This window comes from Hemitrygon akajei, chromosome 27, assembly GCF_048418815.1.
Source record: "Hemitrygon akajei chromosome 27, sHemAka1.3, whole genome shotgun sequence".
Lineage (NCBI taxonomy): Eukaryota > Metazoa > Chordata > Chondrichthyes > Myliobatiformes > Dasyatidae > Hemitrygon > Hemitrygon akajei.
Window position 1 is genome coordinate 16,041,520 of NC_133150.1, and position 26,146 is coordinate 16,067,665.

General features: G+C 38.1%; 1 protein-coding gene across 1 annotated transcript in view; it reads left to right on the forward strand.

Annotated features, from left to right (window-relative positions):
• The first annotated feature begins 2,345 nt into the window (after positions 1–2,345).
• lgr6 (leucine-rich repeat containing G protein-coupled receptor 6) overlaps positions 2,346–26,146 on the forward strand; it is a 312,367-nt gene continuing 288,566 nt past the window's right edge. Inside the window, exon 1 of the mRNA XM_073030423.1 lies at positions 2,346–2,633. Within this exon, the coding sequence (XP_072886524.1) occupies positions 2,446–2,633 (188 nt within the window). The 5' untranslated portion in view covers positions 2,346–2,445. The remainder of the gene's footprint in view (positions 2,634–26,146) is intronic.

The window sequence follows — 26,146 nt, forward strand, 5'->3', positions numbered from 1 at the left end:
AAATTTAGTTTGATTTTTGAGCTTTCAGGAATTGTAAATATAAGTGGATGATAGCCAAACCTATTATCATTCATATGTTTTCTTATTTTTATTTGTTGCCATAAGATGTACATTTACTTAATTCTGCCTAATTTAGAACATTATTATTTGCCAAAGGACTAGATACATTTACAGAGGCTTTTTTTTTAGATAGACAGTTTTCAGTTGTATTAACAAAATGTCAGACCATTGCTCTTAAATAGGAAGAAATGGGGGGGAGGGTGGAATCCAATCACAGGCAAGAGAACATCTGCTGATGCTGGAAATTGGAGCAACACACACAAAACGCTGGAGGAACTCAGCAGGCCAGGCAGCATCAAGGAAAAGAGCACAGTCGATGTTTCGGGCAGAAACCCTTAGGCAGGACTGGGGGACAGAAAAAAGCTGAGGAGTAGATTTAAAAGACAGGGGGAGGGGAGAGTGAAACACCAGGTGATAGAGAAAGCTGGAGGGACAGGGATAAATTATAGAGCTGGGAAGTAAATTGGTGAAAGAAACAGAAGGCCATGGAAGAAAGAAAAGGGGAAGAGCACCAGAGGGAGGCGATGGACTGGCAAGGAGATAAGGTGCGAGAGGGAAAGGGGGATGGGAAATAGTGAAGGAGAAGTGGGTTCGGGGGCATTAACGGAAGTTCGAAAAATCTATACTCATGCCATCAGGTCGGAGGCTCCCCAAGCGGGATATAAGGGATTGTTCCTCCAACCTAACTGTGGCCTCAACATGACAGTGGAGGAGGCCATGGACAGACATATCGGAATGGGAATGGGAAGTGGAATTAAAATGGGTGGCGTTGGGAGATCCCGCTTTTACTGGCAGATGTAGGCGCTCGGCGAAGCGGTCTCCCAAAAAGGAGTGTCACATTTTACTGCGCGCCACTTCATGGCATAGTTCACGTTTGCGATTAAGAAATGGGTTTCTGTAGAACTTTGAAGTTTATTTAACCACTTCGACGTCGAAGTCGATACTCCATAATAAGAGTGATAATTCCTTTGGGTTCTGGTGGTCTTGTTATTCTGTTACCTTGTCAAGCTGACCGAGCGGCGTTTCCAATCACGTTGATCCATCTGGTGTTCTATGTGCCCTCCATGCCGTAACCAACAGTTAAAATCTAACAACCCATCTCCGTCCAACAGTTAAAATCTAACAACCCATCAAATAATCTCTCTTTTGTAAATCACATATATTTCACAGTTTTTATGTGGGGTATAAAATGTATCTGGAACAAAACTAACATAAAAGACACTCGAGTAAACAAAAATGTAGGTGGGCAGGGGATTAGGCAATAGAAAACAGTGTATATTTGTGATAACAAGGCTGTGGGAGGATATAAATATGTGAATATTTGTGCGTGCGCGTGCGTGTGTGTGTGTGTGTGGGGGGGGGGGGGGGTCGTCACTATTCGATATTTTGTCCTATATAATTAAACAGGCGCCAATGCCACTTAGTTGTGAAAGACAGCTCTCAGATTGTATTTTCAAACCTTGTGCGCTTCTGTCGAACCTCAAATAAATTCAGGCGGGAAATTAAAGGTTTTAAATCTATGCAGTGATGTCACAAATCTCCACATGAAGACTGCATATGAAAATACAGAAACAGAGCGTGGTCGTATAACTCTCTATTCTGATCCGACCTGGCATTTCCGACTGAGGATTTGGGTGCCGAAAAAAAGGTTATCAGGAAAGAGAAATCGCTCTCCAAACCTAATCGCCTCATCGGGATAATTCTTATCAGCAAGTTTCTAATTGTTAAACTATTACAGTATGTATATTTTGGCGCCAATCATGCAGCAATACACCAATTGAATCGTACAGTTTCGAAGTACATTCATGCAAAGTATTAATGATTAACTTCTTTTTTTGTCAGTAGTCTTGTATCTGTGCACCACACTCTGCATTTGCTGCATTTAAAATGTTTTCAAATCACGTTCTCATTTGAGAAAAAGTTTTCCAATGATAATTTAAGTCTGACTTCCCAGATTCTCACTTAGAATAAAATAGGCAGTGAAATGGCCCAGTTAATACATTACTATTTTTTATAAGCAATGAAGTCAGCTAATGAAGAGACTAGAGCTGATTTAAATGGTGGCGGGCATTTTCGTAAGGAGAAATAAATGAAATTGAAGTATTTGGAATGCAACTGTGAATAATGTATTGGCGAATACTATCTGTCAAGAAAGGATCCCAAGTGTTGAAGAAATTATAGCTCCGCCCACAGCGATCAATCATCCAAATTTAGAGCGCGGCGCCAGCCAATAAGGAAAGTGTGTTTTTGCCCAAAGCCACAATAAGTAAATGCGGTGGCAGCGAGAGCGGACTGAAGTTTGCAGAGATCTGCATCCACACACGTGTGTCGCTGTAACTGACATCTGCGCCGACCCTCCAAAAGCTTCCGTCAGATCATAGGAGAATGTTCCTGCCCCACTCGGTGCTTATCCTCGCTGCCTTTGGGTACGCGTGTGCGACCCAAGCGCCAACGAGTCCCCCATGCCCACCTCAGTGCCACTGTGAGGAAGATGGCATTCTACTGTGGGTCGATTGCTCAGAACTCGGGCTTGTGACGATACCGGAGAACATAAACACGCTGACGTCTTACCTGTAAGTGCATACACTGTTGCTCTGATATACGTATTAAATAAGTTCCATTGCCGTTTCAATCTTACCCCGACCCCCGGTGCTCCGGCGGAGAAATTGATGTGAAAAAAAACTAAAGCATGTCGGAGAAAGTAAAATCTGTGAAGCTGACACACGTCAATTGAGAGATACCGGGGGTTTTTTTTGGCTTAACTAACAACTTTTCCCACAGCGCTACTTATGACAAATCACAATCCAGAGGAAAAAAAAAATTGCGTGCTGTACCTAATATGACAAGGAAATAATCAAGATATATAGAGTGGTGATGGTGTTCGTGTGAAGTACTGTACAGATATATCACGATGGGACGCACTGACCGAAAAGAGGGCGTGAACAGGTTGATTCGTGCGGTTCCAAGGGGAATTAAACGCGCGTTTGTAAGATAATCACTTCTACAGCTATGAGAAATAGCAGCACAGTTCAGCTAATGGGTGAGCTCTTTTGAAGAGTAAACGCTGCAATTATGGGCCGAATAAACCTCTTTTATGATTTTTTTTCTAGTTAGCATATCAACGATGATTGCGTTTTGCACATATTTTATGATGAAAACAACTCATTATCAGAATTTCTTTCTGATTATCTCAAGATTTGAATCATGTATCAGGGTCATTGACTAACGATAGACTTAGAACCCATCTCATATGAAGATCTTAGGAATTCTTCGCAAGTATCCTTATTGAGACTAGTATTGAATATCTGAACCGGAATAGTGATAGCTTCCTTGACTAAGGCTGTTGAGAGTCAGTTAATAACTGTCGAGGAGTAAGATATGCAGATAAGACATCAGATAAGTTCTGTTTATCGGGTACTGGCTGAAGAAGTTATTGATTGAACACAATTCCTGCGAGCTACGGCTCACAGCTGCCAGAATGCACAGTCGATTTGCTGGGAGATTTTCTTCAGCCTTGCTTGGATGCGGTATACGGAGGGGCTCTTAACACGGGGGAATAATATTACAGTTGTAGCCGTTTGTTGCCACAGAACGGATTCCTGCTGAAATTAAACTGTACTTTTATTTCATTGTCACGAAGGGAAACGAATGTCCTGTGCCAAAAATGTTTTCCAAAAAAAAAAGTAATTACTTGCTTCCGTCGGTTGGTTAAAAGGGAAAGGAGGATAATTTCCACCCTGTGCTTAGAATTTTAAATAGCTGAAACTTTATATGAAAGACAAACAGGCTGCAGCAACAACACACTGACATGCAGAGAAATACACTGCACACCAGAACGCTTTTTATAACTGTCCATTAACGTTGCACCTGCCAGGAATATTAATCCGGCTCTTTGCGTAACTCATGAGCAGCGATCTAAATACCAAACATATATTGAGAATTGTCTCATAGTGACCCTCCCAATTTCAACGAGCGCCTACTTTCCTGACGTCGGCCAATGGGCTGCTATTTTCATTAACAGTCAAATCACGTTGGTGCAGTACATTTTCGGAAACGAGTGACAACGTGATAATTAATTGCGCTTCAAATGTGCCTTTACTGCTGATCTGTGCAGATTTCCCTTGACCTCAAGTGGGTTGCCTTGGTCCACATTGGCCAAGACACTTGCCTGGGTGCAACAGATGTTAAAACATTTCAGGTGCGAATGTGGACTTCCGCAGCTGTCTTCTCTCGTCATTGCGAGTAAATGTTGCAGGTTGTCTTATTTGCTGTTTAACAGCGCGTTGATCAAAGATATGGAACAACCAGAATAAATTAAACCGACTAAAGATTAACAAATAGGAATACTAAACAGGGGACGTCCAGCAGTATCACCTGCCTGGATGTGATTAAAACAGATCTTGGGGTCGGAAGTCTGAAAGTTCGTCCAGTAATTAACAGAGCAGCTATACCCCCCCACCCGCCCATTCAGTGTAGAGCAGCAATGAATTTTGCATTTTTCATATAATAAAATATTCGAAAGTTGAATCCAGTTCACAATTCATTGTGTGCCAGTGAAAATTAAACAGAAGCCATATAGTTAAAACTGCGTGATGAATGCTCTCAAATATGTGAAGGCGTCATTCTCCATAGTGTGACATCTCAGTAAATGTATCTAGACTGAGGAGAGTCTATGTCTTTCTCATTCATGCTTACACTTTTTTTTTACATGAGGGCTTCTTCGATTTACATACTAAAAATAAACATTTGCTGCGTGTTTGCACGGAAGCGAATAAATCAGCCCGGGGCCGTCTGAAGGCTGGACGCTTAGCTCAGGAAGATCAGTGAAGATGTATAGCTGTAATTTATATTTGAGAATACCCATTCAAATTCCGGGAAGTGTACAGACAGCAGTGGAGTCGTCTTCGGTACCACACGCAAATCACTAAGTTCAGGCTTCAGGCACTGACGCAGTCGAACCCACCTGTGTGCTTGAATCTTCATTTACAGAAAATGAATTTAAAATCTGAATTTTGATTTTATAATTTTAAATCAAAATTGGAACCTCTGTACATTGCAAATTGAAATACCCTTGTTTTCCCATTTAAGCTTTCAAATGTATTAGAATAATTTATTTCAAAGTATTAATTTTCAAAATGTTATAGTGAAATGATAAAGTGCCATCAATACATAAATATTTTGGTAGAAGCAAAGTAATAATAAAAATTATTGGGCAATATTATTCAAAAGTGTGCATCTCATGGTGTATGATTAAATAGTATTGGTTCTCTGAAATATGGCAGCACATACCCTTCTCACAACTACCCTTCACCACCATCTCTACTAACCACTGAGGTGGTAAACATGTGCAGTGCTACAGGTATCATTCATTTCCTGAAAAAAAAACTATTCACTTAATTGAGCTGTGCACTATTAGCATATTTTAATAAACACTGATTTAAAGTACGTAAATAAAAAACAATCAAATGTAAGACAGGTCTCTAAAAGTATCTATAGCAGTCACTAAATGCTATCATCACCTACTGTCAGGCCGATTGTGTTGAAGTGCACAATTTCTCTTGGGTTTGCAATGATACTAATTGTGGCAAAAATTGAAAGTCTGGATCAGACAAAGTTAAGGAAGAGGTGGCCTTCTGCTGCCTCTTATTCATTCCTGGAATGTGACGTGTGCTGGCAGTGCCGCAGTTATTGTCCATGCTTGATTAACGTTGGACAGATAGTACTAAGTTACATTCTTGAACCACAGTAATACCACTGCTGAAACTTCCACCACATTGCTGTTAGTTAGGATTTCGCCTCAGCAATCATGAAGGGTTCATGATATACAGTATGGCCAAATTAGGTATTCAGTAGGGAGTAAGCAGAACACAGCAGTCTGTACTGTTGAAGGCATTTGAGATTATGTAGTATGAATTTGTAATCACATAACCTGAAACGCGGCAGTGCATCAGGTAGATGGTGCACACTACAGCCACAATGAACAAGTGGCAGGGAAGTTAGTACTTCTGTTGGATCAGGAGCCTGTCAAGTAGAAAGTTTAGTCCCGGACAGTAGTGAGATTCTAAAGGATTGATTGGGCACATTCACTTCAGCAAATGGAGTATATTTCATCACAAGCTTAGCCTACACCTTGTCAATGAAAGAAAGCTTTTGAGAATCAGAACGCTGCTACGGATTACAGTTGCAGTTGTAACTGGTGTTTTGGCCACTGATGATCCAAAAACAGATTGAAGATAGAGGATTTGAAAACTATAATGCCTTTGAAGGATGGTATGGTGGTGTGTCTATTAGTGCTGATGATTTTTGGCTCAGGGATCTCATGTGCTGTTACACAGAATTTGCACATTCTCTTAATAACCGGATTGCTTTTGGATGCGCTCATGCCTTTCCATATTCGAAAGACATGCTAGTGGGTTAATTGGTTGTTGTAAATTATTACCTATTATAGAATAATGGTAAAATTAATCAAACGAGAGCTGAGAAATGTATGAGAAAGGGTAAATTGCAGGATTATAAAAAAAATCAGGAGAAGGGGTATTAAATGAGATTGCTCCCGAAGCGTTTGGGTGGATCTGATTAACCATGTTACCTCTTTCTGTATTATTTTAAATATAGAACAAGTTGTTCTGCTGTCCTGTGCTGGCATTGGCTATTGGTTATTACTTGAATGTTACTTCCCATTTAACAACACACACAAAATGCTGGAGGAACTCAGCAGGCCAGGCAGCATCTATGGAAAAGAGTACAGTTGACGTTTCAGGCCGAGACCCTTCATCAAGATTCTTGTAGGCATTTGAGATTATGTAGTTATGAATATATAAGTACATAACCTAAAATGCTGCAGTGCATTTTATAGCGGTGGACTTCCCATTAATCAGTCTTGTTTGAATAGCTTTCAAGATGGTTTTAGTATTTGAAAATATGTAAGTGAAAATACCATGCACTTAGCAGTGAATATCCCGTGCGACGAAAAACTAATTGATGAAATAATTGAAGATGTTTGATCCAAGGACATTTTGCCCTCTACATTTTCTGCAACAATATTCTTGTTCTTTGATGACAGGCCTCCAGTGTACACAATCAACTTTCATCGTGCTAGTGATTAGTCCAATTAGTGAAAATACTTCTCCCCACTGGCAGACTTACTTAATTGCTTAAGCTGATCTCAAGGGATGTTGCTCTCATCTCTCCTGTGAAATTCAATTTCTTTTACTCTTATTTTGAGAAAAGCTGCCGAACAGTCTGGAAAGAAATGATTCTGGTCTAACTCAACCCGAACAATGGTCATTGGAATATTTATAGTTAAGTTGTTAGCGCAATTGGTTAACAACGTTTACTTCAGTATGTGGATTGTAAGAGCTGATAAAGTGTAATTGACTTAGTAAAGCATGGGTAGGTACATAAAAATCTTTACTTAACATGCAGGAACAAAGTTCAACAATTTTCAAAACCTTTAACAAGTGACAAGATCATTTTTTTCTCCCCTTATTCACATTTGGATTGGAATCAGCAAGTATAGTGTGGGCACCCTGATTGGCAGCAGGGTTAAATTCAACGTAAAGTCATTAACAAGATGGAAGGTTTTCGTAATACTGCTCATGTTTTAGAAAATCAGAACTTGTTCATTTTTTAGTACCAATAGGGATGGGTGGTATTGAGGAAGATTGGATTTATTGGATTTAAGAGAAATTATGATACTTAATTATAAAACAACATGCCTTGTAACAATACTGTTCATTCACTTCAATTAAGACTTTTATTTTAGACTAATTAAGTAGGGTTTGTAACCATTCAACTACAAGGTTTGGAAAGTTAAAACCTTAAAATGAATTAGTCATGTGAAAGGTTTACACAGACTAAGAGATACTGCAGATGCTCAAAATCTTAACAACAGGCACAAAGTTTTGGAAGAGCTCAACAGGTCAGTTAGCTTCCATGGAGGGAAATGACCAGTCAATGTTTCAGGCTGAGACTCTTCATCAGGACTTACGCATTTGACAAGTTATTTTGGAAATCGTTGTTATTCAATATTTTGTAACATAATGAAACTATGATTTTATTGTTAATGGAGCACGTAGCTGGCAAGCTCGATTTCCTTTGGCCAGTTAATTTGCTAATGTAGGAGATTCACACGACTATAATGGGTATCTATGTCCATCATTATGCTGAATTTGATCATACCAAGTACTTTGCTCTGCACCAAACACGTAAGCAGAACATGCCCAAGTATTTGTACGACTATTTTTTTAAGGCAGACCTTTTTGAAGATGTTCCCTTTGATGTTACAAAAGTCTGCACATTGCATAAAAAGTTTAACTCAGCTACATTCTTTGAATTTTATTCTCAATTTAGAAGATAACTCCAATTGGTAAAATATATTTTAGATGAAGGATGGTGATAGATAAATGTTTGGATTTGCTATGAATCTAGGATAAGAATACGGTTTGGCTCGGCATCAGAGAATTCCTTCATTATTGTGACTGCAGCTGAACACAGACTTGGAAAATACACGCTAAACAAAAAGGAGCATCACTTCAATAATGAGCTCAAAGGTGTGCCTTTATAAAGGAGCTAGCAACCTGTTATCAAGTTTAGCACTTGCCATGTACTAAACATATGCTGATGTGTTAATAGCCCATAATAAATGTGCTCCATATCATTTATAATCTAAGTCTCTGCATACATTGCCAAGTCTGCATTAGACTGAAGTAGATACAGACTCTGGTCTTTGGTGGAGTTGGGGTGGGTGATGGTTTTGGCAGTGCAAATTCTGCAACTTGGTATTGTAATTGAATTCTCATTTCTTCAGCTGCAAATTCAACTCCCTTAACAGGAATTAAATTCTCCTGAGGCAATACGGATGATTGCCACATTTGTTTGATGTCGCTGCACTGGCATCCATATTCCATAAATGTCTGACTTACAGGATTTAAGGACTTCCTAGTGTGGTGGAAGAAGGTGATGCATTATGTTGAAATGATATCACTAACATTTGATACTCTATTGTCTTTTCAAGTCATGGGGTTGTGAGCGGTAGGATCAGGCAAATTTAAAGATAGGCAGTTTCTGGGAATGTACTTCCAGCTTGCTGAAGAGCAGGTGTTGAAATAGGCTGCCCACCTGTCCCTAGAGGTTTGAGTGAGGCATAGCTAAGGAACTTCCACACAGTGAAAAGGAATTCCAGATAATCCACAGTCTTATACTACTCAATTTTCCAGGTCCTATGTCTGGATCCAATATAACTTCTTTTTTAAATTGAATCCAAACTACTCCAAATTGCTCAGAGTTTTATAAGATCATAAATTGATCAATTTCTCAATGTTGGTCAATTTAACTGAATCGGTATTTAATGCACTAGATGGCAGCCTATTCCATATCTCAGTTCCTCAATGGAAGTGTTTGTTTCTAATTGTAATTGTTTATAATTACAACTGCATCTTCTGCTGCACTGATGGATTTTGCATAACACGTGTTTATTTAAGGATGATTTGGAATATTCCTTAAAAATTGGTCCCTGACAACAGTGGATTTTGCTTCTTTATCGCTTGTAACTTAATGCTTAAAAATATGGAATTCTTCATATTTTCCTTTTATGTCTTCATGTCAGAATGTTTGCTGTATGGGCTCCCCATAATTAATATGAAAATGACTTACTTTGGAATATTGTTTTCTACTCCTTTCTATATGTTTAAATATTTATTTTTCTCTCTGGCATTATAGATGTCACACTATGTTGTGGCAGCAGGTTTCTTCTTTATAGGAATATTTTGCACAAATCTTTATCGCAACCCATTTTCCCAAGTAGCATATAATTATCAAAAGTTATATTTACTTTTCTTAGTGGTAGTATTTATCACTTTTCAGAAATACATCTCATTTTATCTGCTTAATCACTGTACATGTTTTAGAATTGGGCCTCTTTTGTCTGAATCCTTTACTTGTCCACACATGTTTGGAATGTATAGATAGATCAAAATCTTGATGAATTTTTAATTATTTTATCAAGATTCTCTATATATATTTGAAACAAGACTGAATTTAGTTACGTACCAAATCCAATCTTGGGTGTATTAAACAATGCATTGTCAGGTTAGTATAATTAAATTATAGTTAGAGTTGAAATGAAACTTATTAGAGCAGAGCCCATAACAGGGGGAATAGTCTTGTATAACAATGATTTTCATGTTCTTGTATAATTGTTGATGGAGTTTCGAGAAATCATTTATGTTTTCCTTTCAGGTGGTAAAACTCTGTGATGAAAATATTAGGTACAGTATGTATAGTTGTCCTTAACATCATACACAGTACACAATGTTAGAGTCATTCAATTTACATAATGACATTAATAGCATTAGTAGCATCTTCATGGTACTCGCAAATGATGTTGACAGTAATGAAGGAAACAGGAATGTGTGGAATTCAAATATAATCATAACAGACATTGATGAATAAACTCACGCAACTATTCTCTATCTCTGTCTTTAGCGTGCTCCTTCAGCCTTGCTACTTTCAGCCAATGGCCAGTTTTTCATAAAGTGCCTACATTTTAAAAATATAGAATTAAAAACCATATTCAATAAAGTGGAGGTGATTGTTGGTAATCTTACTTCAATGTTCACATTTCAAGGTAGAGTTCTTGACCACAATAGTATAAGACCGTAAGACACAGGAGCAGAACTAGGCCAATCAACCCCTCAAGTCTGCTTCAGAATCCCATCATGGCTGATAGATGATCTTCTACATAATGTGAACTCAGCCTCACTTCTGGACAAATGTTAAGCAAACGAGGACAATCTGCCATTCAGAACAGCAGTCTACAAGTCATGTGATGTGTTCCATAATAACTAAAATGATTTGCTGTATCGTTGTAGTTTCACCATTAGTAAATGAAACACGTATTATCTTCAGATAGTGCTTGAAAACTTGGTCCAAAATGTGCAGCCAAAATAATGGCAAAGCTTCATGGAACTCAGCGTTATTTCTATGTAGTTACGATTGCCACATCAGGCAAAGGGAAATATTGACATCTATTGTCGTGGTAAATGTAATTATTACCGGAAAGTCTCTGTCAATGAAAATACATACATTTTTACAACCTATGGTTTCTATTGGAGCTTTATTTTCTTTTACCATTTTTCTTTATTTTTCTTTCTTTCACTGATTTGATAATATATTTGGCATTTTAACGTAATTGTTAATTGAGATCCACTGTTTTAATTCATAATCCTTCAGTCATATCAGGGATTTCCAACCACTTTTATGTCATGGACCAATTCAGTTAAGCAGGGGACCATGGATTCCAGGCTGGGAACCACTGGGTTAGGTAATCATTGCTGTTTACTTGAATCCAGGTGCCAAATAGAGGGTATAGTGCAAAATCCTGATTTGTATTTTCGCCAAAACATCACAGGGATTTAATGGGGAAGAATAAGCCATTATGACAAACACTATTGGTAAGTAGTGTGATAGAATATGTTCATTTTATTAATTTATCTGGCTTAAACATTTAATTATAACTACACTACACACCGTTGAGACTAAACATCTTTGCTACATTTCATAACTTGCAACTTTTTGGGGCCCTGTCCTTTCTCTCATAATGTTCACTGTAAAGTTTGGTGGTCTTCAGATCTGTTAATTATTTGGAATTTTTACATCCATTTAGTGCTTTTATAGAATGTTGTTCTTTTGGATTTAAAATCATATTGGAGCATTTCCAGGTAAATTTTATTTCAGTAGGACATGGGTCTTTGAAATTCTTTTCCTCAAAAAGCAGTAGAAACAATGTCATTGAATATTTTTAGGACCGTGATCAATTGATATTTGGTAAAGTTTGAAAGGTTAGCATGGGTATGCAGGAATCCAGAGTTGACCTTACAGTCAGATTAACCATGATCTGGTTAAACAGCAGAGTAAACTTGAGCACCTGAATAATCTACTTCTACTCCTGATTCGTTTTTTTTGCAGCAATATCATCATGGTCACTCTCAGGAATTGGCCCTGCTGTAGGCTGCTGCCCCACAGATGAAAGCCTTAATCTGTAATGCAACCCCAGGCTCCAGAAGTAACATGCCTTCTGAAAAACTCTACTGCACCTCGAGCCCTCCCCTCCCCCCATATTATTAACCTCTTCACTGACTCTCCGATTCCCTGATTCTTTGATCCTTCAAAATCCATCGTTCCTTCAAGTCCATCCAGTGATACCCATAGTTCCCACACCCCAGATTACCCTGCCACTGACCCCACAAGCTCCTGATGACATCTTCATATATCCCAGCTCATATTCACCCATGATCTCAGTACTCTCTAAGCTATATTGGCTTCAAGCTAAGCAACACTTTATTTTCAAACTGTTCATCCTTTTTTGAAATTATTCCATGGTTGCTTTTCTGTTCATTTTCTTACCTCCAGCCCTGTGACATTACAATATGCTATTTGTTTCAACTCTAGCCTCTAGCAGATCCTCAATTAGAATCCCTCCACAATAGGTGACATTGTCATGGGCTTCCAAAGTGTTAAGCTTTGGACTTTTCCTTCCTAAGCCCCAAATGCTCCTTATTCCCTCCTTAAAGCTGTAAAGCTTTCCTTCAAACCTATCTAGAACATAGAAAACCTACAACACAATACAGGCCCTTCAGCCCACAAAGCCTCTCATTAACTTATACACCACTATCAGGTCACCTCTCATCCTCCGTCACTCCAAGGAGAAAAGGCCGAGTTCATTCAACCTATTCTCATAAGACATGCTCCCCAATCCAGGCAACATCCTTGTAAATCTCCTCTGCACCCTTTCTATGGTTTCCATATCCTTCCTGTAGAGAGGCGATCAGAACTGAGTACAGGACTCCAAGTAGGGTCTGACCAGGGTCCTATATAACTGCAACATTACCTCTCAGCTCCTAAACTCAATCCCATGATTGATGAAGGTCAATGAACCGTATGCCTTCTTAACCACAGAGTCAACCTGTGCAGTAGTATTGAGTGCCCTATGGATCCCTCTGATCCTCCACACTGCCAAGAGTCTTAAAATTAATACGGTATATTCTGCCATCACATTTGACCTACCAAAATGAACCACCTCACACTTATTTGGGTTGAACTCCATCTGCCAATTCTCAGCCCAATTTTGTATCCTATCAATGTCCCGCTGTAACCTCTGACAGCCCTCTACATTATCCACAACACCCCCAACCTTTGTGTCATCAGCAAATTTACTAACCCATCCCTCCACTTCTTCATCTAGGTCACTTATAAAAATCACAAAGAGTAAGGGTCCCAGAACAGATCCCTGAGGCACATCACTGGTCACCGACCTCCATGCAGAATATGACCTATCTACAACCAGTCTTTGCATTCTGAGGGCAAGCCAGTCCTGGATCCATATAGCAATGTCCCCTTGGATCCCATGTCTCCTTACTTTCTCAATAAGGCTTGCATGGGGTACTTTATCAAATGCCTTGCTGAAATCCATATACACTACATCTACTGCTCTACCTTCGTCGATGTGATTAGTCACATCCTCAAAAAAATTCAATCACGCTCATAAGGCATGACCTGCCCTTGATAAAGCCATGCTGACTATTCCTAATCATATTATGCCTCTCCAAATGTTCATAAATCCTGCTTCTCAGTATCTTCTCCATCAACTTACCAACCACTGAAGTAAGATTCACTGGTATATAATTTCCTGGGCTAACTCTATTCCCTTTCTTGAATAAGAGAATAACATCCACAACCTTCCAATCCTCCAGAACCTCTCCCATCCCCATTGCTGATGTGAAGATCATCACCAGAGGCTCAGCAATCTCCTCCCTTGCCTCCCACAGTAGCCTGTGGGTACATCCTGGCTGGTTCCGGTGACTTATCCAACTTGATACTTTCCAAAAGTTCCAGCCTATCCTTTTCCTTAATATCTACATTCTCAAGCTTTTCAGTCCACTGTAAGTCATCCCTACAATTGCCAAGATCCTTTTCTGTAGTGAACACTGAAGCAAAGTATTTATTAAGTACCTCTGCTATCTCCCCCAGTCCATACACACTTTTCCACTGTCACACTTGATTGGTCCTATTCTCTCACATCTTATCCTCTTGCTCTTCACATACTTGTAGAATGCCTTGGGGTTTTTTTTTTTTAAATTCTGACCACCGAGGCCTTCTCATAGTCCCTTCTGCCTCTCCTAATTTCATTCTTAAATTCCTTCCTGCTAGCCTGATAATCTTCTAGATTTCTATCATTACCTAGTTTTTTTGAACCTTTTGTAAGCTCTTTTTTTCTTCTTGACTAGATTTACAAAAGCCTTTGTACACCACTGTTCCTGTTCCCTACTATCCTTTTATTAGAATATCTTATTAGAATGCAGAACTCAACACAAATATCCCCTGAACATCTGACATATTTCTTCCGTACATTTCCCTGAGAACATCTGTTTCCAATTTATGCTTCCAAGTTCCTGCCTGATAGCCTCATATTTCCCCTTAATTCAATTAAACGCTTTCCTAACTTGTCTATTCCTATCCCTCTCCAAACCTGTGGTAAAGGAGATAGAATTGTGATTACTCTCTCCAAAATGCTCTCCCACTGAGAGACCTGACACCTGACCAGGTTCCTTTCCCAATATCAGATCAAGTACAGCCTCTCCTCTTGTAGGCTTATCTACATATTGTGTCAAGAAACCTTCCTGAACACACCTAACAAACTCCACCCCATCTAAACCCCTCGTCGTAGAGACATGCCAATCAATCTTTGGGAAATTAAAATCTCCCACCACAACAACCCTGTTATTATTACACCTTTTCAGAATCTGCTGCTCGATGTCCCTGTTACTGTTGGGTGGTCTATTAAAAAAACACCCGATCTCTGTGAACAAACATTTGGTTATCTACTGTGGTATGTATTATACTCCAGTGTTGTTCCGTTCTAAAATAGTGCCATGGTAGAATGCATGGCAGAATTTGTAGCGACTATATATTTGTTGAGGTGCTTTGAGCAAACAGAAGCAACCCTCTGCTGCTTCCACTTTTAGTGCAACATGCTTACATTTAGGTACATGAACTTGTATGTGAATATAACAAGGACTCTGTTAAACTCATCAAGCCTACAAGCATCAACTGTGCTCTCCAGATAAATTAAACACAAATGATTGTTTACAGATGGCTGTTCATTTTCTGCACCTTCTGGAGACCTTCACCTTATGTTGTATAGGTTGCCAATTTCTGCCAGTGACTAAAATTTATGTAAATAATACTAAATTAATGTGTCATCCATAATATTAGTAGCAAATGAAATGCAGGAAGGCACATCTATGAAAAGATAAATCTCTGTGAAGTTTTTCATTAGTCTACAAAGGAGATTAATCAATGCACTAGGAAATCATTATTACCTCCACAACAAAGATATTTGCCATTAGATTACATCCTACACATGCCATAAATTTAAATTATTCACATATTGTTATCCTTGAATGACTCATAAGAGCATGAGTTTGATTTAGACTGTAGTGAGTGATTATATTAGCTTTTACAGTATCATATCTGTAAGTGAGTAAACAGATAATAGAGTTCAACAAGCTAGTTGTATATAGAACACCTTGCAGCAAAATAACCATGATTTCTTAAGTATCTCCTCAAGTTATTTTAATACATTGACTGTGAAATGGTGAAGTCTGCCAGCTTGTTCTTAATACACTTATAGAGCAGATCAATTTAAGACACATTAGCACACACAAAATATTGAAGGAACTCAGCAGGACAGGCAGCATCCTGTACCCCCGAAAATAGGGAATAGGGGTTTATTTTAAACAATTAAACAGACCCAAAAAGACATTTGTTGTAATTTAGGCAATTAAACTTGAGAGAATGTAAATATTAAACTCTACCAGTAGCAAGCACCTCTATAGCAGTAATATATTGTTGTATTAATAAACTCATTGGTGAACAGAATTATTTACAGTTACTGGGATCAATACATTGGCCGGTATCTGTCCCATTTCTGATTCATTGCTAAGCAAAGCACAACACATCTTAATCAATTCTATGAAATAAACTCTGGTGTGCGTTGTGAGAGCTCAGTGGTTCAATTGAAACATATGTTCTCAATATTGCACTGCAGCCTTGGTACAAATGATTTTTTAAATGACATAAAACTGTCATGTCTGTATCTTTTTAAATATCTGAATTTTGTTGAGATTTCCTCACACTCATGTTATTTAATTTTGCGCTTCAGTTAAAAAGCTTCTTGTATTTGTTTTAAACAGCCATTGTCTTTAAACAGGTCAACAATGAAATATAACAAATGTTCCATTATATGGTGCTTGTTGGGGATAAGTTGGGAACAATTCTTCTTCTCAGTCAGTAGGCAATGGTCAGAAATAAAGATAGAAAAAAACTGTAAGTACTCAGAGATTATACAGCATATCTGGAGAGGAATTGAGTTAATGATTTAGGTCAATTTTCTTGCATTGCAATAAAACAAAATTAGAAGTGAAACAAATATTCATAGATTCAAAGTACATTTATTATCAAAGTATGCATGCAGTATGCAGCCCTGAGATTCATCTTCCCACAGCCAGCCAAAAAATAAAGAAATCTGTAGAGCCTGTTCAAAGAAAAACATTAAATTCCCATTGTGCAGAAATAGAACAAATTGGGCAAACGGCAAAAAATATGTGAGTGAAAAACACAGAATATCAAACACCAAACCACAAACCATCGAACCAGTCCGGGCATGTTCAGTTCAGTTCAGTCTAGCTCTATGTCACTCCATGTCAACCATACTTGAACAACGTTTATTTTCTAACACGGAGAGTTATCCATCATATCCACGTTATTGAATTTATTTTTGAATTAGCATCGCTGAATAACAGATATCTTGACATTTATCATTTCACTGTACAGCTTTAGCTGCTGCATTTTTTGACTGGCTACAGCAATTACACTTCAAAAATAGTTCCTTAACTATAAGATGCGTCATACTAATGTGAAAGTCACGTTATTACTGCTAGCCTTTATTTATTAGTGTATTTAGCATTGATCATGTCTATTATGCTTTTGTGGTGAAATCCGACATAAATTAGAACCTTAAGTACTTGTGTTACCTCTATTCCAGGAAATTTTATCAATTCCTTTAAATTTGTAGACATGGTAATGAGTATGGGAGGATTGTCTTATCCAACTTTCAACTATTATTATTCTTAGTTTGTTACCTGACCTAAAAAATGTTTGTTTCAGGGATTTTACCATGTTGTTTTAAAGGAAAGCAAGAATAAAAGCCGATTATGCAAATCTGGCTTTAAGACAAGATTTGTTACTTTTGTGGCTCCTTTCTTGCCATATTCAACTGAACAACTCTGGAGGCAACAAAGATTCGCAGTGTAAGAATATGTGGTAATGTTTTAATCTGCTAACATTTCTTGTTACCTGTTAAGAATCAATAACAAGTAAGTCAGTTTTAGCGTATTAACTGGGATCTAATACCAGCAAAAAATGTTCAGACATTTCTAAGCCTCATATTGACCCGAGGTGCTTAAAACTGGCATTACAGAGTTTACTTTGGCCTGAAACGAAAGACTGATCACTTTCTCATGGAAACAAATCATTTTCGTTCTGTTCATTAATCATCTTCTCTGGAGGGCATATGTAAAACATTGCTTCAGTCATGTTAAAATTTGGCTCGCGACCAAGCTTAATTTCAATGCTGCTATAATTGTATGAGAAATAGAAATGAACAGCAGCCAATATTCAGCATGTGTACTAATAAAAACACTAACAATAACTGCATTTGAAATTTTTTGATTATTTTTCCAAAATGTGCTAAGCTAATGATTCATTATTCCAATAGTAACTCATTGAAAATATTTTTGTAGATTTCCCTAAAAGTGTTTGCCATAGTCACTTCAAATTGCAAGATTAAGTGCACTCAATTGTAATGAGTTCATATTGGGATGTCAGGCAAAATACTGATGAATGTCATCCAATAATAACAATTTTGCCATGTGTCACATCAATTTATAAAATTAAGACCAGATTTATCACAATGATTAAAAAAATAAATCAAAGAATTAAAGCTTCCAAAACATTAGATACTGCTAATGGAATGCAAAAAAACAATTAAATTTATTTGTTGCATTTATATCAATTTCATTTGTTTGTATTCACTTAGATTCTTGATTATTTTCAATAATTACAGAAAATGTAAAATTCCTACTAAAGGTAAATGGAGCTGTGATTTAAGGAAAACTTCATTCATGTACATTTGGCAAACGTGTAAAGCTGCATTTACCTCTCACCCTTTTAGGAATACAATATGAAAAAAAGTTAGCAGCTGATTGGTTTGGCTGATACATTGTGGTATTTGGATCTTGCACACATAATTGCAGGTGTATATTATTCACATCAAGCTGTTGGTTCCAGTTTCCTTTTCAATGTAAAAGTCTGTGGAGCGAGGGTGGAAGTAATAGTAAATAAGTAGTGAATTAACGTTTCAAATGGAAAATTAGGGATCGGTGTCACACTTAAGGGCAAGATAAAATAGCATTCAAAGTGCACATGTAATTGCTCCAGTTAATGTTTTTGCTAACATTCATTTCAATGACAACAAATATTTAGGATTTAACATTTTTTGGGATAACATTGTTAAGTCTGTGAGGTCTTCATGCATCATAATCTTCCTATGGAATTGACAGCTACTTTGGGATTCCCCTGCATACAAAAGGCAAAACTCTCAAAGTAGTTTCCAATAATTCAATGGCTGTGCTGCTCATTGGATCTGGAGTTGGAGAGATCTGCAGCTAGGAACTTGATGAATCCGCTTGAGAGTCTGATGTCATTGAAACCTTGCATGTCAATTCACTGCCAAAAATGATCCTGTGCTATGCCTTTATCCTTATATACATGACATCTGTATCTTTTCTGGCAAGGTTCAAGGATTCCCCTCATTCAAATTTGAGGGAGTTGAATGACCTCAGAAATGTCTCTGATGACTTGAACATGTTATCTTGTTGGTTATTATTTCAGAAAACCTTTGATATTTCTGATCATTTTTCTCATTTACTCTGTGGGTTATAAATGTGTCTTTTTAAAACAAATAAACTTGAATTTTTGTTCATAATGTCTGGGTGTGCAAAGATTTTCAGGTGTTTGAAACTTTGTTGGGCCAAAGACGTGGTTATGGTAGCTGCCAAGTCCTCTAATTCAGTGAGTGGGTAGGTTGGCTTTGATTTGATTACTCAATCTGATGTCCCATACATGGAAGGTGCTATTCATGTGTAGACCTTAGCAGAAAGACTCCTGCCAGCAAGACTTGAAAATGACCACTGGGAGAATCAGCATCTAATCATCAGGAAGGTTAGATATTTATAAAATGCTTGCTGTGATCTGTCAATGTTCATCGTTGACTGCAGGACCCAAACAGAAGTCTTAAATTTAAGTCAGATGATGTAATGATATAAATATTCCTTTTCCTCCCTATCTTGGGGAATTTTCTTTGGTTAATTATTGGGTTGATCTTCACGGCCAAAATCACTGCCAGGAAAAGCTTTGTGTCTATTCCTATCTGGTTTGGATATGGAAGGCTCGTCTCACTGGACTGTAATATCCTGCTGTTAGGCAGCAGAGTTTCTGGAATAACAAGGCTTCCACTTGAAAACTGAGGAAGTTCATTCAAACCCCTCATAGCATTCATTGGTAGCTCTCACTTCTTAATGAATAATTTTCAACTGTCTTTTATAAATGTGTTTAAAAATGAAGTGGATACTCTATTAACTCATTAAATAAATGTGATTTAACTTCTGTTTTGCCTCCTAATCTGAAGCTCCACAATTCCCATTGAAATCAAGGAGTCTAAAGACCTCAAAATATCCAAGAGGTAGTTTCTGAGAATAACACAGTGGAATCTCAGCAACTGAATGGAGTGAACTGATTGACTTGATGTTTCCTATCATTAAGCATGGACCTTCTGTGTTTAACAGTGCAGTCATGGACCTCTATGACATACTGTGTTTCCAATTGCTAAATGCCAGCTATCCCATTCAGAATTGCCACCACTTTCTAACAAGCTCTGGAACAATTGAAACACAAGTGAATCTTCACCATAAAGCATATTTCCAGCAGAAAAAATCTCCATTGTGTGACTAATGATAACAAATTAGTGAATATTAAACTTCAAAGTTATGACCTACAAGTCCATTGACATGTAGAGGCATTAGATTGTTCAGCTTACCAATAATTTTAATACCACATTTGAAAGATTGCTAAATGCTATCTGTAAGGAGAACTTAATAATATTATCAAAAATAAAACTACCCAGTATCAAGGTAGTTCTTCTGCTGCTTTCCACTCCACTGTCCAATCCAGACCTACATTTGTTATTTAAGCATTTGAAGTCTATTGTGCCAATCAGTGAAGAGCAGACATTTCCCCCACTGGTTACCATGGTGCCAAAAGTATTCTCTGTGTGGATCTCCCAATAAATTTAGAGGAGGAACTCAAAGTTCCAAGTAAAATTATTATCAAAGTAATTTTATGTCACCATATACTACTCTGAGATTAATTTTCTTTCAAGCATTTGCAGCAAAGCAAAGAATTACAATAGAGTCATTGAAAAACTACACACAAAGACTGCCAGTATGCTAAAGAAGACAAACAATGCAAATACAAGTAAATAAATGATACCGAGAAAATGAGTTGAGGGTCGTTGAAAGTGAGTCGATAGGTTGTAGAACCAGTTCAGTGTTGTGGTGACTTTCCACACTGACTCAGCCTAATGGTTGAAGGGTGATAACTGTTCCTGAACCTGGTGGTATGGGACTTAAGGCTCCTGTACCCCCCTTCCCAACAGCAGCAATGAGAAGAGAACATGGCCTGGATGATGGACTCATTGTTTTTTAACACCAGGGATGACTTTACTTCCACCCACCACTAACTGTCTACTGACAACAAACACACTTTAGTTTACATGACATTCCATGTTAGAGATATCTCCGAGCAGATTGGCAGTTTTACTTGTGTACAAGCATGACCTTGACTGGGACAGCTGTAGTTAGAAACACTTCATGCTCTTACACTTTCCATTCATGGCAATGTGAACCCAAATACGTTATCATAATTGTAGAAAGCAAATGATGAATATCCTGTTTGCTTACATACACTGTTTCGACACCCTGTAAAGGGGAAAATGATTGAAATATGAATTACTGTGCACTCTTACAAGGAATTAATATTTCCTATCCAGATGTTTATAGAGGGTAACCATCTGACCCTTGGTAGGTGTCCTCTCTTAAGATATCACTAAATGCAAGTCGAAGAGAGAATTTTACTTTCTGGACATACAGAAATCACCTGTGCGCTTTTTCCTCTACTCTGTGCTTGCATCCCAATATCCATTTGCAATAAATTAACTTTAATGCAGTTAGCCATCTCACCAAAAACAATTTGCAACTTGTCAAAAAATGAAAATTTAACAAATATCAATTCTACAATAATGACAACAAAATACAGTTACAAAACACAATTAACTTTTGAAGGCTCTTAATGGAACCTTTAGCAAACACAAACCAACACAACTTTTGACAAAATGTTCAAGAGATTAAGAAAAAAATGAAGGTGGAAATTTCTAACTTTTCCAGTTATGGCAACTGTAAAAAAGGAAATCATTTGCAAATCATCTTCAGATATTATGAACAGTTGAACATGTGATTGCCTAAGACTGTGATCATGTGACATCATATTTTTGAGCGTTCATCGTTTCATTTTCAATGAAAAATTATCTTTGAATACTCAGGAACTTCAATGATTTACAGAGTCTGATTTTTTTTCTGTGTCCAGGACACCCCGATGCACAACACAGAGCAGAACTTAAACATTTGCTCTGCCTTCTAGTGTAGTTCAACTTAAATGCCTTTTCCATAATGAACACTCACTCGTGGCCATCTCGGTCCATGAGCCTCTCAGATAGGCACAATGCCTGTGAGGTTTGCCTTAGCTTGACCTAAACAGGACTATGCCTCCCCATCCACCAATTTCCTTATCGAACATTTCTATCCACTAATCTTTCAATCCAAGCAACCCCACTGCACCTTCTCATCCAGTAGAACCACCAATTCCCATCTCCCTTGATTATCCCTGCTATTTTTCTTCTCCAATGATCTATTTCCTCTACTCTGAATCAAGAAGTCAGAACTCTAAGCAGGTTGAGTTACTTCATTATATAATCTTATTCAAGATCAATCCATTGTAATTGTTCATGATTGGATGTAATTAACTACCTTTGTATTTAAATCTGTGCATCAGTTAGTCTCATTTACAATGTGTACCTGGGGCAGACTAAGCCTGTGATTTTCTTCACCCTTGCTGTAGTCAATTTACCATCAATAGCTATAAGATCAAGCTTCAATGATTAACATTATCTGCCATGTACAATTACATATACAGTGGATTTTGATTAATTAGGACACATGGGGGCCCAATTAAGCAGATTTTAATACAGTGGACACTCACAAAATGCTGGTGGAATGCAGCAGGCCAGGCAGCATCTATAGGAAGAAGTACAGTCGATGTTTCAGGCCGAGACCCTTCGTCAGGACTAAGTGAAAGAAGAGATAGTAAGAGATTTGAAAGCAGGAGGGGGAGGGATGAAGCTAAGAGCTGGAAAGGTGATTGGCAAAAGGGATACAGAGTTGGAGAAGGGAGAGGATCATGGGACGGGAGGCCTGGGGAGAAAGAAAGGGGGAGGGGAGCACCAGAGGATGATGGAAAGCAGGCAAGGAGTGATTGTGAGAGGGACAGAGAGAGAAAAAAAGGGGAAAAAATAATAAATAGATAAATAAATAAGGGATGGGGTAAGAAGGGGAGGAGGAGCATTAACGGAAGTTAGAGAAATCAATGTTCATGCCATCAGGTTGGAGGCTACCCAGCCGGTATATAAGGTGTTGTTCCTCCAACCTGAGTGTGACTTCATCTCGACAGCAGAGGAGGCCATGGATAGACATATCAGAATGGGAATGGGACATGGGATTAAAATGTGTGGCCACTGGGAGATCCTTCTTCCTCTGGCGGACAGAGTGTAGATGTTCAGCAAAATGGTCTCCCAGTCTGCGTCGGGTCTCACCAATTTATAGAAGGCCGCACTGGGAGCACCGGGCGCGGTATATCACACCAGCTGACTCACAGGTGAAGTGTCGCCTCACCTGGAAGGACTGTCTGGGGCCCTGAATGGTGGTGAGGGAGGAAGTGTAAGGGCAGGTGCAGCACTTGTTTCACTTACAAGGATAAGTGCCAGGAGGGAGATCGGTGGGAAGGGATTGGGGGCGTATGAATGGACAAGGGAGTCACATAGGGAGCGATCCCTGCAGAAAGCAGAAAGAGGTGGAGAGGGAAAGGTGTGCTTGGTGGTGGGATCCTGTTGGAGGTGGCGGAAGTTATGGAGAATTATATGTTGGACCCGGAGGCTGGTGGGGTGGTAGGTTAGTACAGTGGCTCCAATTAGCTAAATTTTCATGGAAATGGTAAAAAAGGTATAAAAAAGATAAACTACCATTTAACTGTGTAACAAATTATGCATTTAAATAGAATATAGAACAAATTTGAACACTACCAGTAATACTACAGTACCATAAACTGTTTATTAGTTCCCAATAGTTATTGATGGAATAATTCATCCAGTGTATTCTTTTGATTGACTAGATGAACAAAAACAGTGCAGACATCAAGTGCAGATAATGGACTGCCTTCATACAATTCTTATAACCATCCTCCAAATGTTAATTTTTATTGTAACATTTAAGCTGATTATTAAGGATTCAAATTCTTTGTAGTTCCTAACTTGATGAAGTAATGAAATTGTTTCATTTTCACTCCTGGCCATTTCTGCCTTCTCCAAACCTGGATGCTTGAAACTACAGTACGCAAAACAGTTCTGAATTGATAATCGCCAATTATCAGTGACAAAAATCACTGTTTTTGAACACAATCACATGCAACTGACACTATTTCAAAACTGTGTGCTCTAAGTATGGTGTAGTGTCTAATGACCACACAACTGCATGCAACTTATGTTGGTTAGAAACTATTCTGCAGCAGTTTCTTGCCCTCATAAGTTGCATAGTGCCCCAAATAAACAAAAGGAATCACACCTATTTTCTCAATTAGTTTTTGTTCTTTAAGAGTTGTCCCAAATTAGCGGCTGCCCTGATTAACTGATGGTCCAGTTAACTGGAATCCACTGTGGTGTGTTGGTGTGACCTGCAGCAAAATGCAACACCCAACAATTAGAAGAATAAAGAATTATATAAACATAAACTTAGAGGTTAAAGTACGATTATGGAATAAAATGTGCATAAATACATAATTGCCAGCATGTATCTACAATCTAAACAGTATTATAAAAAAGTGGTTTAAAGTATTTTGAACAGAGATGAGGAGGAATTTCCTTAGCCACAGGGTGGTGAATCTGTAGAATTCATTGCCACAGATGGCTATGGAAGCCAAGTCATTGGGTATATTTAAAGCAGATGTTGATAGGTTCTTGATTAGTAAGGGCATTAAAGGTTACAGGGAGAAAGCAGGAGAATGCGTTTGAGAGAGATAATAAATAATTCATATGGAATGGCAGAGCAGATTTGATTGGCTGAATGGCCTAATTCAGCTCCTATGCTTTATGGTCTTTACAATGTAGAGCAATGACTGAGGTAATAGACCGAGGAAGTAGGGTGGCAACTAGAAAGGCTGATCAGATTAACTGCCTTAGGGAAGAAACTCTTAAAATGGCATGAACTGTTTGCTTTGATAGCCCTTTAGCATTTTCCAGAAGGGGCTTTTTCCAGGGTGGTAGAGTCTGTTTTCATCCTGGACACTGCAGCCAATGACCTTTTTTGCTGTCCGGACAGCTCGCTGCAGTTTTTGTATATTGGGAGAAGAAGCTGTGCCAAACTAAACAGTAATGCTGATGTGAGGATGCTCTTTATGATGAATTGCAAAAGCGTGTGCTGGAAAAGATGGAATATAGTTTAACTGTTGTACCGAATGACCACTAATTCAAAAGAAAAGCATCACACATTATCAGTACGGAAAGTTAAAGATCTCATGGATTCAATGGTTGTGATGCTATTTACCTAAAAATATAAGGATGATGTTCATGATGCAAATCATTTGCCTTTCTTTCTCTTAAAACCTTGTTCCCTTAGTTCTGAAGCACATGAGGATTCTTTCCTTCATATTTACAGTAGGTTTGCATGACTTATTTAAGATGCATGCAATTTACTTATTCCCCATGGGCTGGGTTTGGCTGATTGATGCCAGACAAAATGATCTGGGCTGCCATTAAAGTACTTCATAAACATCCTTCTGTGACTCCAATCTAAATACCAGTTCCTCAAGCAGCCCAGAAAAAATAAACCCATCCCAAACTATAGAGCTAGATCAGAACTCTGATAATGCTTAAAAATAAGACAATGTTGCACCCCTCTACATATACGGAGTTTTACCTTGACTTATGCTGAAATCTTTCTATGCGATTGCATCTCTCTCTTCAGGTTGTTCTGGAAATTCACACCTACTGGACCAAATGGAATGTTTTAACTCAGAATCGCCGGTCAGTGACAAAGCGTCATAGATCTTTGGAAAACTAGCTCTTGTGTGTAAACTTGCCCTTTCTTGATGTCACCACATCAGCGGGATCCCTGGCAATCTCTAACACGATGACACTAAGTAGGTCAAGCAACCAATCACATGAAAACATTCGTAGAATAATCTCTCAAGTATTAACCAGCCCTTTGAAAATTATACAGTGATAAATAATGTTTGGGATACAGAGGAATTATAAACACATAAATTTGCTTTTTAAAGCCAAATACTTAATTCAGAAACTACAAACAAATAATTATTTTATGACCATGTTACAGCATTTTTGTGGCAGTAATTATGTCTTTATATGACATTAAAAGCTTCCAAACCTCGCAAAACAAAACATGAGATTTGCTTGGTATTTCACAGCTGAATAGGTTTGTAAATAGCATAAGTTCATCTTAGTCCCTTAAATCTACTGGAGAAGGCTACAAACGGCACTGCCTATGAAGCAGAATGAAATACTACCATC